This window comes from Syngnathus leptorhynchus, chromosome 3 (genome assembly GCF_054491065.1).
Source record: "Syngnathus leptorhynchus isolate UIUO chromosome 3, UIUO_Slep, whole genome shotgun sequence".
Lineage (NCBI taxonomy): Eukaryota > Metazoa > Chordata > Actinopteri > Syngnathiformes > Syngnathidae > Syngnathus > Syngnathus leptorhynchus.
Genome location: NC_141197.1, coordinates 1,897,705 through 1,916,950, shown reverse-complemented (window position 1 = coordinate 1,916,950; position 19,246 = coordinate 1,897,705). Strand labels below are relative to the sequence as shown.

General features: G+C 40.4%; 2 protein-coding genes and 1 non-coding gene across 7 annotated transcripts in view; 1 reads left to right on the top strand and 2 right to left on the bottom strand.

Moving 5' to 3' along the window:
- Positions 1–5,697, top strand: part of LOC147058835 (multiple epidermal growth factor-like domains protein 11) — a 103,373-nt gene extending 97,676 nt beyond the window's left edge. For 4 of the 5 annotated variants that reach the window (XM_085908681.1, XM_085908680.1, XM_085908679.1 and 1 more), the window contains 2 exons: positions 155–373; positions 3,577–5,697. In XM_085908681.1, the coding sequence (XP_085764807.1) occupies positions 155–373; positions 3,577–3,761 (404 nt within the window). In that variant the 3' untranslated portion in view covers positions 3,762–5,697. Of the gene's footprint in view, positions 1–154; positions 374–3,535 lie in introns of all 5 variants that reach the window. The other variant, XM_085908683.1, reaches the window with a different exon arrangement.
- On the bottom strand, positions 5,436–16,302 carry LOC147058834 (ras-related protein Rab-11A). The gene is made up of 5 exons (XM_085908685.1): positions 16,113–16,302; positions 14,061–14,256; positions 12,357–12,550; positions 9,473–9,553; positions 5,436–7,883 (listed from the first exon to the last, which is right to left on the bottom strand). The coding sequence occupies exons 1-5, from the start codon at positions 16,150–16,152 to the stop codon at positions 7,747–7,749; spliced, it is 648 nt and encodes a 215-aa protein (XP_085764811.1). The 5' UTR covers positions 16,153–16,302; the 3' UTR covers positions 5,436–7,746.
- Positions 16,303–19,127: 2,825 nt separating this feature from the next.
- LOC147058833 (5S ribosomal RNA) lies at positions 19,128–19,246 on the bottom strand. The gene has a single exon (XR_015065764.1). It is a non-coding gene; the product is annotated as a 5S ribosomal RNA (ribosomal RNA).

The window sequence follows — 19,246 nt, the reverse complement described above, 5'->3', positions numbered from 1 at the left end:
TCTGATGTTGAGCTTGTGTGCATATGATCTCTGGAATTTACTAACGTGTGACAGAACCTTTCTATGATCATATTTAATAGGATGATAACGATAAAGAATACTTCTGCTGACAATTAGCGATAAACATTTTCTTTTGTGTTTGTTGCTCACTTAGACTACATGAAGAGCTCCATGTCCAGCACTTGCTCCCTCAACAGTGAAAACCCGTACGCCACCATCAACGACCCACCTGGTTTGGTGTGCAAACACTCAGAGAGCAGCTACGTGGAGATGAAATCACCAGCTCACCACCAACACGTGGCACACTGCTGTGCAGCTACCATCATCACCACTTCCAGTACCAATGTGCCTGCCAAGAATGTCTACAACATGGGTATGTTTGACTTGAATGTGGACTTCTACACTCTTAAAACTGTTGGGTTAAAAGTGGGGTGAAAAAAAAAAAATTGCCTCAACAAGTCAGTAGTGGACTGTGGATGCCATTCCAGATCTTCTTCACCTGCTGGGGGGACCGGCGGTGGACTTCTACACTCTTAAAACTGTTGGGTTAAAAGTGGGGTGAAATACTAACCTAGCGTTGGGTCCAAACGGGATTGAGCCAATGCTGGGTTACTTATCCCCAGCGCCTAAATTTGAGGATTTGACCCAGCATGCTTGGTCAGGATTCTGATCCAAAAAAGGGTGAAAACTACCTAAACTCATAAATTAAAGCTAAGGCTGGACGTTATACCGTTATCATATAGAAATTGAGATCAGGAACAGAATTCGCGTTATTACCATGGTCTGTGAAGGCATTCACAAACTAGGAATTTTTTGTTGTACAACCGTGCAACATGAAACATTAAAAGGTTAGGATAAATAATAAAAATATCTAAAATGACTTTGACGATGAGTCATGCAATAAAATAGACTATGATACAAAATATATACACAAAGATGAAAAATTTGGATAAAAAACCATTGATGTCTTGAATTTGAACAAAAACATATATATTTTACTAAAGAGGAGTTCGGTGAATGCGCATATGAAACTGGTGGGGTTCGATACCTCCAACAACCACTGAGAGAGAGAGTGAGATACAGACAAAAAGAGAGAGAGAGAGAGAGAGAGAGAGAGAGAGAGAGAGAGAGAGAGAGAGAGAGAGAGAGAGAGAGAGAGAGAGAGAGAGAGAGAGAGAGAGAGAGAGAGAGAGAGAGAGAGAGAGAGAGAGAGAGAGAGAGAGAGAAATAACACCAAAACTGCATTTAAAATAACAATATTTATTATTATTTTTAGTCACACAAGAAACAAAACTAAATGTATATTGTAAAATTTGCCCTAAAAATATCCATCCATCCATCCATCCCTCTTCTTCCGCTTATGCGGGCTCGGGTCGCGGAGGCAGCAGCTTTAGGAGGGACTCCCAGACTTCCCTCTCCCCAGCCACTTCATGCAGCTCATCCCGGGGGATCCCAAGGCGTTCCCAGGCCAGCTGAGGGACATAGTCTCTCCAGCGCGTCCTGGGTCGTCCTCGGGGTCTCCTACCGGTGGGACATGCCCAGAACACCTCCCCAGGGAGGCGTCCAGGAGGCATCCTGATGAGATGCCCGAGCCACCTCATCTGGCTCCTCTTAACGTGGAGGAGGAGCAGCGGCTCTACTCCGAGTCTCTCTAAGGGAGAGCCCGGACACCCTGCGGAGGAAACTCATTTCGGCCGCTTGTATCCTGGATCTCGTTCTTTCGGTCACGACCCATAGCTCGTGACCATAGGTGAGGGTAGGAGCGTAGATCGCCCGGTAAATCGAGAGTTTTGCCATTTGGCTCAGCTCTTTCTTCACCACGACGGACCGGTACAGAGTCCGCATTACTGCCGACGCTGCACCGATCCACCTGTCGATCTCGCGCTCCATCCTGCCCTCACTCGTGAACAAAACCCCAAGATACTTGAACTCCTCCACTTGGGGCAGGATCTCATCCCCGATCCGGAGAGGGCATTCCACCCTTTTCCGACCGAGGACCATGGACTCGGATTTGGAGGTGCTGACCCTCATCCCGACCGCTTCACACTCGGCTGCGAATCGCTCCAGTGAGAGCTGGAGATCACGGACTGAAGAAGCCAACAGCACCACGTCATCTGCAAAATTTGCCCTAAAAATACTAAGTATCTAAAAAGACCGTCCACTGAAAGTGTAGTTAAAGTTACAGTGGTAACTTGAGATACAACATCAACATTTTTCAAGATATCAGGCGCCAATCTACTAGTTTTTATTATTCTTTTATTTTTGCTTAAAATGGTGAGCCTTGTGTTGTGGTGGCAGGTGACTCAGCTCACTTCACAGCAGGCATCAGTAGTTGAAAAAAAATTCAAGCCATTTGCCATTCTCAGTTTATAGACGTAGACATAAAGCTAAACAGATTTATAGGCCTCTGCTAATCTTATGCTAACATACAATGCAATGGCGAATTCCATAGGCACACAGTATAACGATAACCATGTACTATGTCATGGTATTGTTACCCCTTAACGAACAGAACACAAACAGTAGAACAACATACATATGTGTACAAGGATAATACTATAGTAATTCTCACAGGAACTTATTCTTTATCCTATGCGAAGAATGACTAATATTACTGCTGTTCTGTGAAGATGAGAGAGGGGCAGTTGGCCAAGGTGTAAATATTTACCAGAATGACCAGCATAATGTGCATTTAAATGTGACAAGTCCTTTTTTTGATCACCATTTTTTTTAATGTGATTTAATTATTGGGCGGCTCGGTGGCGCACAGGTTAGCACGTCCGAGGATGCGGGTCCACCTCCGACCCTCCCTGTGTGTATGTTCTCCCCGTGCCTGCGTGGGTTTCCCCCGGAACTCCGGTTTAATCCCACATCCCAAAAACATGCCTACCATAGTAGGCTGATTGAGCACTCCAAATTGCTCGTGGGTGTGAATGCGAGTGCGGATGGTTGTTCGTCTCTGTGTGCCCTGCGATCGGCTGGCAACTGGTTTAGGGTGTCCTCCGTCTACTGCCCGATGACTGCTAGGATAGGCTCCAGCATGCCCACGACCCCAGCGGTACAGAAGATGGATAGATGGATTTAATTATTCAACTACTGTATGTTTTTATTCATCCATTATAGACTGCTCATTTTCTCATTAAATTGCAGTACAACAATTTTGTGTTGTTTTAGAAAGCTGGAAAAAATTTGTGCCGTTTTCATTTCTTTCAATGATGATTTGAGTATATGCAATTTGAGTTATGAGCATGGTCACGGAATAAATAAAACTTGTATCTCAAACCACAACTGAATTTGTTCAACCAAACTTTATCACATCAAATAAAAGGCTGCATTCACAACAGTCATATACCGCGTATATGAACCTTGTTAGAAACTAGCATGCATCTTGTTGAGGCCGACAGTTTTGTCAAAGATAATCCAGTGTGTGTTAATTGTAACAGACAAAGGTGGCTCAATACAAGATCATTTTGAATGAGAATACCAATTCATTGATGGAAAAACAAATGTTACTCCCCTATGGCTGTTTTGTTAGGAGCGCACAAAATGACAGCTTTGGTCTTTTGACTCGCCCAGAACCCACCATCAGTATCATCCCAGGAGCTGGAGAGGTGGTGGTACCTACTTACCCGCAGAACCCCTATGACCTGCCCAGGAACAGCCACATCCCCAGCCACTATGACCTGCTACCTGTGCGGCCCAGCCCCTCTCAGAGCCATAGCCCCCCTGTGGTGGGAAGCCCCACTGGTTCACTGCTGTAAAACACTCTCCACACGCTGGAATCCTGGCCATCCCTGCCTGCCTTTTGTGAACTGGATAGAATTCACTGTGACGTACTCAGAAACTGTGAAGAAGCCGTTTGTTTTTGTAGTTTTCGGTAAGTGCTGACCAGAAAAACGGAAAGGACAACAGATCTGAGGTGCAGTGTCTACTACAATACACTGCTATTTGATCTTTTATCATTGTAAATATATTCGACTTTAGGTGTTTTGTGCCATGATCCTTTTGTGTTTTCACTGTATACCCCTAACCAACAACAAAACTCAGTAGAGGAAGTAGAGGTATTTATATGCTTGTGTACAGCAGTGTATCTTTTTGTGGTATGCAGATGTTTTTCACACATTCAAAGGTGGACAGGACCCATTTGAACACACCCTTATGTGTGTTAGCAAATTCGGCTGATTCAGCTTGTTCAGTATTCTTTTAAGTGATCACTAACAACATCATCAAGCCAGATAAACAAAGCATCAATACACTTTTTTACATTGTTTCTTCTTACTCTTTTTCGTGGTTAGTGTAGAAAAAAGTGATGTATTGCATTTACATTTTGTTGTTGCATCCGGGTGAATACACATGCATGCCTAAGATTATTAGAACAATATAATTACACTAGTTGGAGCAAAGTTAGTCATCTGTCAATCCACATATACTGTTGTGCCAACAGCAGTTTTAAAGTGAGAGGATTTGAAACAAGAATTGGTTGAGACTCATTTATTCAAGCAACCTAGTCATTTGGTCCAACAGATGGCATTTTATGCCAAGGTTAACTTGTATTTACTATCAACATTATCTATATTGTACTGCTGAATTTAGTATAACACTGGGGTACAATTACAAAACAATCTGTTGACATAAATAAGAGTCAGATTGATTAAAATAGGCATGCTGATTACAAAACTGCAGTCAGTTTTTCTCTCCACAGCATATTCTCCAGATAAACTAAATTTTACATTTTAGCTGTAGCAAGACTGTGATAAGGTCTGATTACAATTGGACTCAACAGCTACCTGTCAACCTTTTTGTGCAATGACAAATGCGTGCAGTGAGAGGTGCATGCAGCTCCCAATAGAAAGAACAAAAAAAAGATAGCATGGTCAGAATTAAGAGCATTTGTGCTGGATTTTCTCTTAACTTGTAACCATGTGAAAAACATAAGTGATATGTTTTATGCAATTATTTTAAATTTGAACACATAACTAGATGTAAATCTTAGTGTTTTATTAACACAGCTACATGCACTTATATTACATGTGTACTTTTTAAGAAAACAAGGCTCAAGCCCAAACACTTGATGTGAGAGAAAAACTGATATCAGTTTTGGATTCTGCACCCAAAAACAAAGCAACAAAAATTGTGCTCCCCCAGTCAAACTGATAAATACTGTATGTATGCACACATAAATCAGTACTGTGAAACTATGTCAAAGTACAACTTCACTCAGCAATAAGATGACATGCAGACAATCTGATTTGTTTCCCGCTCAACTCACCTCCTGTTATTGTTCCAAACAGACCCACTTAATATACCTTTTTTCTATCACCAATATAAATAGAAATGTTCTTTACTGCTCATGCTTCCAATCAATAAAGGTTCAGGGAGTGGTAGTCATATGCACTAATAGGTTAGTGAACTCTCGAGTGAGAAGACAAAGCATCTAGGTTTATGACTGGTGCACTTTATTAAGATGAACTGATAACTTAAGATATAGACAATTGTACAATTTTATCAGTCTGTACAAAACATAAAACCATTCATTCTGAGCCGCCACTCACGTTTAACGCTTCATAGTAATTGAAATGACATCATTTCACTCTTACACTGGAATTACAGTCAGTTTATGAATTTCAAAACATAAAAATGACAAATAAAAAAGATAAAACAATGGATTATTATTTTGGAATAATTTTTTTATCTTGAAAGGAATCACTTCAACTCATTGTGAAACTGCCAGCTTGCGAATGTGGAGTAGCTTGGTTGGCAGCGCCGTCTGTTCGAGGAAACGCCATTGGTACTGCCAGCCAAGCTATCACATGGAACCAACCAATGATCCAGCCATACTCTGCCTCTACACACACATACATACACAGAGTGCGGGTAGTGCATATATGCCTGCCAAATCATCACAAAGCTGAATAAACACTGGCGTGTTGGACTGACACTTAGCTTGTCGTCCTAGCACGCTAAACTGATTCAGTAGACATCGGATGTTTGCAACAGAAGGCGGGAGTGTGGAGGGAGTCCCACCAAAAGCCATGCATTGTGTTCAAGTCAGAGGCAGCTTGGTGTAAAGTAGGCTTTATGTGACAGGGAAAATATGTTGAGGGGGCAGACCACTGTCTGTGTGTCTCTCTCTCTCAGTGTGTGTCTCTGTCTGTCTGTCTGTGTGTGTGTGTGTGTGTGTGTGTGTGTGTGTGTGTGTGTGTGTGTGTGTGTGTGTGTGTGTGTGTGTGTGTGTGTGTGTGTGTGTGTGTGTGTGTCTGTGTGTGTGTCTGTGTGTGTGTCTGTGTGTGTGTGTCTCTGTCTCAGTGTGTGTCTCACACACACACACACAGAGAGAGAGAGAGAAAGAGAGCAAGAGAGAGAAAGAGCGCACGAGAGAGAGAGCCCGAGAGGGAGAGCCCAAGAGAGAGAGAGAGAGAGAGAGAGAGAAAGAGAGAGAGAAAGAGAGAGAGAAAGAGAGAGAGAAAGAGAGAGAGAAAGAGAGAGAGAAAGAGAGAGAGAGAGAGAGAGAGAGAGGGAGGGGGGGGGTTGCAAAGGTGACCGGTGAAGTAGGCACTAGAAAAAACAGCCAATCACATGGATGAATCCAGTCTTTTCCTCTTAATGAGTTGAGTTTTGAAAACTACACTTGTTTACTAAAGCTAGTAAAAAAAAAAAAAAAAAAAAAACTAAGGTCGTCCAACAGTGTTGTCTTAGCTTTGTGGTCAAATGCGTGTTTTAGCCTTGAGAACCACAGAAAGATGTCACAAGCCTCCATCAGTGTGATCAGAATTCTTTCAACTGGTGAAAAGATCTGAACAGCCGCATGCTAGTTCCTGTATAGTTGTTGTCAATTGTGTGACAGATGTAAGCACTGTTCCTCAATTCAGAACAGAAGTTCCCAACCTCACAAGCATGTGAGCATTCCTCTGTGAAGGAGGGCAAACAAATGAACACGGCGAGCTTTCAAGGTGGCATACGTCCAAGGCGATAGCAAAGCCCAGAGAGTTTCTTGACTAATAAAACATGCAGCAGAGCATATGGCCATCTTTTCAAAACATGCAAAGCTGCCCCTAACCTGCTTTGTTTTGTAAACGAGATGGTAACGACGTATGAGGAGGCCGCACGTTTGTGGCGCACTTAGTGTCCTCTCCACAGCATAATGAGGACTGACGGCTCTAAATTTCACTTACCATCATGTTCACAGCAATGGGATCAAAGGTCATGACACTCCTGCATGTGGTTTCCTAAACAGTACATTGCACTAAGTGGCAAAGAGGGGAGTCTACATTGACAGGAGCTCATCTACTTTCATGTGCTTTATATTCATATGTACTAGTAGTTGATATTTGATGCAATACAGAAAAAGATCAGAAAAAATGTGGAAGAATCAAAACGGACAAAGAATAAAGACATAAGAGGAAGGAAACAAATCACATTCATATATTAAGACATTTTTGTGACATGTCAGTGCAACAACTGGAATGAAATCTAAAGTGATATGAAATGCCTGCAGCCTTCTGTCTCTGAGCCTAAAGACAGAGCGGCTCAGTTTGGGGCGGGGGGGGGCTGTAACTCTATACTGAAACATTAACTGGAGGGGTGGGGGCAAAAGGGCAGAGGGGCTTGGGACAGGGGAGAGAAATCGGTTAAAAGTAGTGGCGAGTTCAGGTCACAGCCCTGGAGCCTTGAAGGGACTATGGAGAATGAAAGAAGGGGGACAGGATTGGGGTCTTGGAGGCAAGGGTGGGAAGAGCCAGGGGTAAGCTAGATGTTCTGGCAGCACTGCATCTTTGGTTTGTTCTCAGTGGGCTGCACTTGGATGTTCACCACGTTGTTGCTGGGGGACATGTCGCTTTCCTGGCGCTCTGACATCTGCTTTTGGGACACGATGCGGTAGATCTCTGTAGAGGGACCAGAGGGTAAATGCCTAATTTTGTAACATCCACTAGTTGATTTATTTTCACTTTCAGTCAGACAATGCGGTTCTATTTTTACCTAAATAAAGAACATCATTGTTTGACAAACAACAAAAACAAACAAAAATCAATTGAAGACAAGATGAACTAATTTGATTTTATGATATCACAAGTTATTGCAAAAAAAAAAGGCGGTTTCCCTGTGCCGCTGTTTATAAGAAATTACAGACACTGGAATCTGTAAGTCAATTTGAACCTTAAATCAAACTGCGTCTATCCTGGGCCAAGATTAGCCACACTGATTTGAGAACTTTCCTCTCCTTCACGATTACAGAAAATTGTGGTTCAACTGCAAATCCTCCACTTTCAGGGTCAGTTGGCGTACTGGCCACGCATCCTAACACTTTTTTTTCCCCATATACAGTTTATGCACAGTGGAAACACCAGTTCTGGAAAGCTGGTTATGCAAATGAAACTCGCGTCTCATAACTTTCTAAATGCTCAGCTCTAAAAAAAAAAAAAAAAAAACAATTTAACAAAAGTAAAAACAAAATATCCTGCATTAACTTTTGATTCATTTACGTATTACATTTTGTTTAACTCAACAGAAAATATAATTGATTCTTCAATACACTCTGAAGCGAACAACATTTTTTTTTTTTTGAAGAGCTTAGTGTCCCTAATCATATTTTAGACACAAGATATGTTCATTTTTTTCTAATTTTGACCTATAAAGGTGTGTGTGTGTTGTAATACATATGACACTTTGGAAATAAAATCCATCTAATGCTGAAACTAAAGCTTTAATTTATATATATTTGTAAATATTGTAATTATTTGTATTACTGGAAAAAAACAGACAAAAAACTAAATTTGAGGCAGATTCAGAGTCATTACATAATATTTATATCAACGGTTCTTGCCTCGGATTAAAAACATATTCAAAAATTGTCGACATTTATCTCAAAGGTTCCTGCCTCTCTGATTAAAAACATGTCCTTCAAAAATTGTTGACAGGTGACAAATCCATGAAAATCCTCATCTTTTGTATTCAAATTAAACAGTTGGGCAAGCCCGCCATTAAACATGCCAAGTTCCCTCTCATCATTGTCACATTGCTCTTCTGCAATAATCCTGGCTTTCCAGAAAGGTCTAATTGTGCCTTGTAAGCATGTCTCTCCGTCTATGCCATTTTAGAGGGTCCTAATGCTGTTTGCTTTATACAAACGATAGTATTCCTTTATCAATGGCGGCGGCGGTACGTACTGTATGTGTTACGTGCAATCCTCTGATTGTCTTTTTTGCCCCGACTACATACAACGTAATGTCCTCTGATTGGTTCATCAGGTCTACATATTACGCCTGTATATTAAGGACGTCACACAAAACAACTTCACAGATTTTGGAATTCGGTCCACACAAAAGGTGCACCTTAGTTTTGAGAAAATTAAACGCTTTTAAGTGCGCCTCAGTGCAGAAAATACTCAAATCTCTCTAAATGTGCTGAATCATCATTACATCTGTGATTTACTGTTCTGATGGATTTACAAACACATCAGTGATAGAATACACACCTGTGAGAATAGTCTGGAAGGCAGTCTCAACATTGGTGGAATCCAGCGCCGATGTCTCCAGAAAGGATAAACCGTTTTTCTCTGCAGGACAAAATCAAAAATGTTACTTAATGCTGAAATGTGATGCAGTCAGTACATGGCACGACCTTGACTTGCTCAAACACAATTGTATTGATTGCACAACAAGTACAAACCAGTAATTCTGTGAGATGCTTCATGTAGTAAAAGAAAAAGGAAATGTCTTCTTTCTGCGAATGTGTGCATTGTTATTCGTGACATAGTTAAGTCGGTGTTGGGGTGCACTTGTGATTAACTATGGCCATTATGTGGTATGGAAAACCTCTTTTTTATATATTTTAATTGGGTTGAATTTCTACACAATTAGAAAAGAAGCACTGAAAAGAGATGACACACACCGAAAGTGCCCACGATGGATGTGCTCGCATGTTCACAATCAGATGGGAATAAATGGACTAAATTGACGACACGAGGCGGACAGAGTGGGATTCGACCCGCGCTAGCTACTGCACCAGGGCCCCTCTGTAGTTTGACATCTCTTATATTTCATTTAAATTGTTCTTGTGTTTCTGAAACCTAATTACAAACACATCCAGCATCATTCCACACTCTTAGCCTGTCTGTGCCAACTGAAAAAAAGCAGTAGGTTAAAAGTGCACCTCGGATAGCTCATTTTAAGGTATCGATAGAAAAAGGGTTAGTAATAATATTTGGTGTTTCCATCTTTGTGTCAATTGTTTTAATGAAAGGTGATCAATAAAGAAGTGGAATATATTTTCCGTCAAGCAGTGGAAATACAATTGATGTGGTGTCTATCGCTACTGCTTGACAGTAACTACGTTTTTATACTGTTAAATTACATTTTGGTAATCTTAACTGTAAATTTATATGCGGGATGAAAATTTAATGGTATTTTTTCATTATTATTTAAATTACACTGATGTCTTTGTTAACTGACCGATTCAACTATTAATTGACTTCCTATAGATGAATATTTAACAGTTATGAAAAACAGTAGTATAGTGTTGTAAATTCACCGTAAACATACAGAAATTTCGATAGTGTACTACATGTTTGCACATACGATATCTGCATACATTTCCCCAATACTGAAACTGAAACGATACCTTGACAGAAACTTAAAACTGGATTAACAGCTCACACATGTAGTCATTCAAACAATTACTAGAATACTTTTGATAAATTGTGTATTTTTAAACACTTTCTGCAAACTTAAGAGCAATTTAAGAGAAAAATGTTTAAACACTGCGAATAATTTTCAGATTGAGTACAAAGGTCTTGATTTCTTTATTTTAGACATTATAAAATCTCACTGATTATCTAACATTTGACATCCCAACCACTTGATTGGAGGATGGCAGCCTAGTGACCAAATGAACCATTGATTGTAATGATGTAAAATAGCAAAGTGAGTTCATCCCATCATTTTTTTTTTATCTGTGTCAGCTTTTAGAGATTGGTAAAAAGCCCACAATGTTTATATATTTGTAGTAAAATGTTGAGGGTTTTTTCCTGTCTGAATTTGAAGTAACTTACTGTGAATGCACTTTGTGTCAATCACGCGTGACTTCAATGTTTACTTTGCAGTACGTTCCTCTATGTTTGAACCGCATAAAACAATAGTCAATCATATGCTACAAGTCTGCTACATGGATGGAATGAGTGATCCAACTACTTTTGCTTCAAACACAAACTAAATATAGATTTAGCATTCAAGTTTGCGATCGCTTGATAATTCAAGACCCACCCGGCCATATAATTGCGTTTACAAGAGGACTGAACAAAACAGAATTCATAATTCTACATGTACCACTGGTCCATCACTGTGATTGCTAAAAAGCCAGGCTGTGCTTTAGTAAATGGAGGAGATCGAGGGAGCCAGCACAAAATGTGCACACAACGTAGCAAATTGTGCAATTTAAGTTAGACGGCCATTACGTGAACGCTGCAAAGTACAGAAGTAGACTCTGATATTTGTTCAATTATTTATACGGGAAGGAATTAACCTTCATGCATCACAGACGGTCTGTGCTGTGCACCAGTAGCAGGCCGGCAAGCCGCACCCACTAAGCAAAGGAGTCTGGAGAGCATGCCATTCACCACGACTCTGCCTTGGTTCAAGACAGAAAGTACAATCAAAAGAAGATGTGTTGTTCTTTTCTTTTTTCTTTGGTGTCATGTCCACTCTTGGCTGATTGGTTCCTTCCAAATGTCTGTGCTCTGGTTTTCACCGCTTCAGAAATTCACTTGTTGGAAGCTGGCTTGCCAGGCTACTGCACCAGCCCTGTGACACAAAATTGACACGCTTTCACCCCCCCCAGTCCAAAAATTACGGTACATTTTGGATTCACATCTATATTAAAAAATATTTCATTTTCATCAGTTCTCTATAATTGACCCACTACCTTAAGTGTCCTTTGACTTTTACCACCCTGTGCAATTGAGTTTCACACCCTTGCATTGCACTAATAGTTCATATTGCACTCAAGTATTGACGTGGATGTATTTACTCTAATGACACATCATTCAGCAAAAAATTCAATGAGTCTTGAACTTGTGAAAAATGCAGTCTTTTTGCTTAAAGATACACTGAGCTGAAACAATCAAACTGACAGAGTCCATCCAACTGAAGTGCATTGTATCCACACTAAATATTCCTACAAGGACAAGATCGTGAACAATTTAAGTTGCTGACCCTATTCTTAATTTTTAAAAAGTTGGATGAAAAATGTCAACCTATTTCTTGGGTGAGTGCACAGCATAGGTTACCGTATGTGAAGGGTAGAACATACAAAAAGCACGTACAAGTCAACTGCAAAGTTAATCAAAGTGAACTTTGATTTACCTGCAAAAGCCCGGGCCTCATCAGTTGGAACGGCCCGGAGGTGACGCAGATCGCTCTTGTTGCCCACAAGCATGATCACGATGTTGCTGTCAGCGTGATCTCTCAGCTCTTTCAGCCAGCGCTCCACATTCTCGTAAGTTAGATGCTTGGCAATGTCATAGACCAGAAGAGCGCCCACTGCACCGCGGTAGTACCTGCAGTGTCCATTGAGAATCAATTTTCATCTGAGTCAATTCATCCTTACAAAGCTAGTGATTTACAGCCATTTGGTAATCGGAGTTCAGAAAGTCAGCTTTTGTCATTGGCAATGCAACTGATTGGAAATCATTTGTGAAACAGAGTTATTGCTGAGACTTGTTTGAGATCGAGTATAGGAAGGGAGAAAAGGAGAACATGCACATCAAGATTTCCCACCTTGAGATTACTGCCTTGAAACTGTTCCAGCCACATACTATATATAATACACTCATGTCTTAAAAGTTAATTCATATCTAGGAGTACTCTATACAACAAACCTGTGGCCAATTGGCATTACAGTGATCCCTCGCTACTTCGCGGTTCGTTTATCGTGGCTTCACTGCATAGTGAATGTCTTCCAGCCCAAAAAAAAGTTGTTATAAGAGTTCTAAAAACACATTTGCAGTGTTGTACTTTGTTATAAAAGAAGTTGTTATAATAAAAGACTTCTGAAAACATATTTACAGTATTGTACCTTGTTATAATAATAAAAGAGTCCTAAAATCGTATTTACAGTATGTATACTTTAGCTACATCTACATATACATCTACAAAATGTGTATAGCGCTGCTATAGTAACTTGTGACCACTAGAGGTCCCTGTTTAACCAAGGTTAACAACAGAACCTCACATCTACATATGTTACACCCACACACATATTTATATTTTCAATATTTATACAATATTTTCTTTCAACTATTAATGTATTATTTACATGTTTGAAACTATGCACTTAAATGGTTCCATATACATTTGACACAAAAAATGTACATGTGAGAGGGTGACCCTACTTCGCGGAATGGTTTTTAGAACCAATTATCCGCGATATACGAAGGATTACTGTACTACACTTGAGCATATTTTTTAGATGTTCTAGTATTAGCATTATAAAATGCAAGCTATTGTGGTTTTAGGTCTGAATATTGGCTTGGTCAGACAAAAAAAAATATTTTATTCTCTGTTGGAAGTACTTTGTTGTTTGAGCAGTGGGTTGTGGGTTAATAAAAAGCTACAATGATGATACTGGGTTGCAGCTTTCACTCTTTTGACTCAAATGTTTTTTGTGGTCTACAGGAAAAAAAACTAATTTGCCTCACTGTTCCATTACTTGAGGAGGAGAGTATATGTCGCAATTATTTGCACGCTTGATTTGCACAAAACAAAGCATGAAAAGAAACACATAGGTCCCTAATTGAACGTTAAAGCATGACAGCTGAGCCAGTATGTTTCAGTTGCAAGGTGGAAGCACAATTTCAACAAGCCTGATTCAGATGATTTATATAAAAAAAAAAAAAATAAATAAAAAAACATCAGTAATTGACTGTGATTATAGCTCTTGTCTAAAGGAACCATAATGTTTTGGGCAAATAGCAATGTTCCCATAACCAATCTGAATTTTGTGCACCAAAAAAGGCTCATACCAGGTGGCTTTCACAGTTCCCGTTGCTTCTTTTTGTCAGTACTCACGCTGAAGTGATGGCACGATAGCGCTCCTGACCAGCTGTATCCCAGATCTGGGCCTTCACTGTTTTTCCATCCACCTGAATGCTGCGCGTGGCGAATTCGACTCCAATGGTGCTCTTACTTTCCAGGTTGAACTCATTGCGAGTGAAACGTGATAGCAGGTTACTCTTTCCCACACCAGAGTCCCCAATAAGGACCACTACAATTCAGAAAATATATATTAATGTTCCATCCACGCATCCATTGTAAAAAGTTGGAATGTCCCGATTTGATATTCTGTATCGGTATTGGCTTTTGATTCAGCACTTTTGTAAGTATTGGACAGAATTGGATCATGTTTCATCTGTTTTTACAGCGTCTATGTGCTTTACGGTATCCATAAATTATATGAATCTGCAGTTTAAGTTGAATTTTACTAAACCCTTAAAAGAGCTGAGTTAAAAACAACTCAGTTTGGGTTAAACATTCCTGGGTTGTTTTGCACAAGAAAACCCTACAAACTGACCCAAGTTCCTGGGTCCGTTCAATTTGAACCAAGCAATTTTAAGACTTAAGATATAATAATTAATATATTTTGTTCTTTTTATATGACCTGACTGACAGTTTAGGTTTGTTAAAAACAGCTAACCACGAACACGTAAGAAATCCCTTAAATGCGTATATGATACCTTCCACACATTAAGGTTGAAGTAAAATTAAAAAAAGTGTGTGTGGGGGAGGTAGGTATCGGATTGGTATTGGAAAGAGCATGTCTTAAATAAATTGGATCGGAAGCCAAAAAATCTTGATGATTGGGACATCACTAGAAAAAGCATAGCAGGTACATGCAGGTACACCTGAAATATAATGTAACCTAATCCAAGAGCTCTGTCAAAGATTAAGCCTTTATGAACATATGAAGGCTCAGTTATGGCAGAGAAGTACACAAACTATGCAGTGGCAATATTACTACATCAACTCTTGTAGCTGGAGATTACAACATTTATAGTAATAACTTTGAAATATAGAAATAAAATGATACCGTAACATTAGCCTCCATTTGGTAATAGCCAGTTCTTGAAGTTTAATATCTGAATAAACAGCTATCTGGCAAATTGGTAATGATTAAAAATGTGTTTTCTTCAAAATTGACTTTAGATATACTACAGTACTATTGTACTCTAGAAATGACTTTAGATATACTACAGTACTATATACTACATTTCATGAGATTGTGCTGATGGTACTGTGGAGCCAGCGAATGTAGTTTTATTCGTAAATAAAATTGATCCACTAAAATGAAAATACTAACCATCACCAGTCTTGGCATACATTTAACACTAGGAACACGTTTAAGATAGTCCTCAAGGTGGTTGATGACGGTATAAAGTCGTTTAAGTGTCACGGATATAATGTCAATTTTAATGAATATGGGGCTTCGAAGCAATGTACATTACAAATGGAAAGACGTAACGTTTCCACCCGCTATACAGCCACAAAAAACGCAATATAGCTCAATTATACTTGATTAGTTGTTGCCTTGCAATTATTTCTTATACATTTGGTTAATTTGCAAGATGCTTAAAAATGTTAATAAAAAATCCCTTCCTTAAGTTTTGATGACCTACTTGAAATCAAGGTAAATGCCCTACCAGACTATTCCGTGTTTAAAGTGCGATACGTATACGATGCGTTTAACCGACTTGTTAAATATTTGCTTTCGATAATATTGGTATCAGCAAATAAAGCGTGTGGACTGGCTCCTCGTGGCAATCCCATGAAGATAATGTGACTGATAACGGTAAACGTTAGGCGTGTCCGCTAGTCCGCACCCAACACTGTCAAAAGGCCTGGCTCCTTATGGTCACAAATCGCGTTTCAAACTTGTCTTTCTCTTTTTACGACAGTTATATTTGGGAAATGACGCGTTGGTTTCGTGTAAATTAAATAAACTTGCTGACATTGTCCGAGAAGCTTGACGAAAAGCAATCACGAGCACAAAGGTAGTGGCGGCTAAGTTTAGCTTGACAGCTAACATAAGCAAGGGGCAAGATAATGATAATAAAGTAATTTTACCTTTGAACAAATAATCATATTCGTCATCTCTGGTGCCCATACTGAGCAATATTTAGTCCACGATCGAGCTCGTTTTAAGTTAAAGAAACAATCTAGTTTGATTTACTCCCCCCAATGGGAATCTGTTTGGAAGCCCTACTTCCGTAATTTCTTCTTCTTTTGCATGTTCGCACACCAAGAGATCTCTTGTGCCTAGCGGCCACACACAGGAACTGAAAAAGTGTAGTTTCCGCGGGCAGTACTTCATATTGGCAATGTGCCTTGTTTGAATGCATTGGGAAACTTATATGTACGTTTTGCTGAGGAACATAACACTTCCAAACGCAACTGTCATTGTTTTCAGATTCTTCCAACCCAAACGCGTTGACCTGCAAACTCACAATGACTTAATGATGATGATGATGATGATGATGATGATGACGACGACGATGATGATGATGATGATGATGATGATGATGATGATGATGATGATGATGATGATGATGATGATGATGATGCCACAGCAGCGTACAAGAGTGCAAGAATAGAATAGAATAGAACAGAATAGAATAGGAGACACGTGCCAAATGTATAAACATAAAAATGGATAATAAGACAAGGACAAAGACAAGCGCCACTAGTGGCGGTAGAGACGAACCACATAATCAGGTGCCACACATGTTGTAAAGTCTGACAGCAGTGGGAATGAAGGACCTGTGGAATCTCTCCTTCCTACACCATGGGTGTAATAGAAAGAGCTGCTCAGGGACCACACAGTGTCATGGAGGGGGTGAGAGGTGTTGTCCATGATGGATTTCAGCTTAATTAATGTCCTCCTCTCACCCACAACCTCTATGGAGTCCAGGGGACAGCCCAGGACAGAGCTCGCTCTCCTGACCATCTTATTTAGTCTCCCCCTGTCCCGGTCCGTACTGCCCCACCCCAGCAGACCACACCATAGAGGATGGCTGAGGCCATCACAGAGTCATAGCAGGTCCTGAGGAGAGCCCTGCACACAACAAAGGACCTCAGTCTCCACAGCAGGTGGATGCGACTCTGGCCCTTCTTGTACAGGGCGTGAGAGTGATCAGTCCAGTATAGTTGTTAAGGTGTTAAGGTGAACACCCAGGAATTTGTCGTTCTCCACTACCTCAATGTCCGATCCCTTCAAAAATTTATTCGGCAAAATTTTACAGTGAACTCAATTTTTAAAATATATTTATAAAATTTTAATATGGAAGCATTTTAATCCATTATAAAATATATTAGACTCATCTTTAAGTTGTTAGGTTAGGGGCGAGTTGTTTTTTAAACCAGAGCATATGATAGCATGCAGGTTAGTTACTAGTGCTGAGCAGCAGAGTGGTGCAGTGGGAGAGTGCTGGGCCCATAACCCATAACCCAGAGGTCGATGGATCGAAACCATCCTCTGCTATTTGGGGCTTTGGACCTTCTTTGTAGTCATACTTTTGAGAAGAAATCTTGTGCGGATATTTTCCACACGTTGGCTGTGCTGCATGGAAGTTGACCCAACCTCAATGCATACAGCTTACGAGTCATATATGTCAAGTCAAGTCAAGTCAAGTTTATTTGTATAGCCCTAAATCACAAGCAGTCTCAAAGGGCTTCACATAGACAATCAATTGACAATAATTCTCAAAGCATCCCCTGATCTTATGCTCCCAAAAGGGCAAGGAAAAACTCAAAAACCCCTACCAGGGGAAAAATGAGAAACCTTGAGAAGGGACCACAGATGGAAGGATCCCCCTTTCAGGATCACCAGGCTGCAATGGATGCAAAGAGGGCACATAAAATACCTAATATGGAAATCAAAAAGTGGATGTCCAGGCCAAAGCCAAGAGCTGTCGGAGGTGCCTTCGATTGTCCTGGCAGTGTCCTCCAGGAGGGTATTCCGCTGAAGTTCCCTCATGCTGAATTGGTCCACGAGAATCTAGATAGCCGTCGTCAGCTTGGGTGTCACCTAACCACCTCCCCAGCCGGGGAGGGGTAAGGGGAGTGGGGTCGGGGAGAGGTTAATTAAAGGCCATATTATAGAAATATGTGTCTTGTTTGTTTCTACTGAGGTAGCAGTTCTAATATCCATTGGCAGGGCATTCCAGAGCTCTGGAGCCCGAATGGAAAATGCTCTGGCCCCTGCAGACATTTTCTTGGCCCTCGGTGTCACTAAAAGACTAGCGTTTTGCGAACGAAGGTTACGAGACAGAACATAAGAAACAACTAAGTCGACGAGATATGAAGGCGCTAAGCCATGCAATGATTTATAGGTTAATAGAAGAACCTTAAAGTCACATCTTAAATGGACCGGGAGCCAATGTAAATGGGCTAATATTGGGGTAATATGATCAAATTTTCTTGTCCGTGAGAGCAGCCTTGCAGCAGCATTTTGTACTAACTGTAGACTTTTGATGCTGGACTTGGGAAGACCAGAGAATAATGCATTACAGTAGTCCAGGCGCGACGTGATAAATGCATGTATAATAATTTCCGCATCACCGGTCGAGAGGATTGGGCGAATCTTAGCAATATTACGAAGGTGAAAAAATGCTATTCTGGTTATATTTTTAATATGCTTTTGAAAGGAGAGCGTTTGGTCAAATATTACCCCGAGATTAGTTACAGTATCACTCTGAGTGATAGTACGGCTATCTAGAGTTATAGCGGTTTCCTTAAATAAATGTTGATAACGAGCTGGACCAATTATCAACATCTCAGTTTTATCTGGGTTCAGACGAAGGAAGTTGAGAGACATCCATTGCTTGATCTCTGCAAGGCATGCCTCAAGATTACAACAGTCCCGCGGATCTGTCATTGATAATGGCATATATAATTGGGTGTCATCCGCATAACATTGAAAACTAATATTATATTTACGTATTAAGTTCCCAAGCGGAGTCATATAAATATTAAATAGAATTGGTCCTAGTACCGATCCCTGTGGGACACCACACGTAACTTTATAGAGCTCAGAGGACGCATTGCCAAAAAAATAAAAATAAAAATAAGTAAATATGTAAAAGCTTACAGCACCTGGTATTCCCAGGCGGTCTCCCATCCAAGTACTAACCAGGCCCGACCCTGCTTAGCTTCCGAGATCGGACGAGATCGGGCGTTCTCAGGGTAGTATGGCCGTAAGC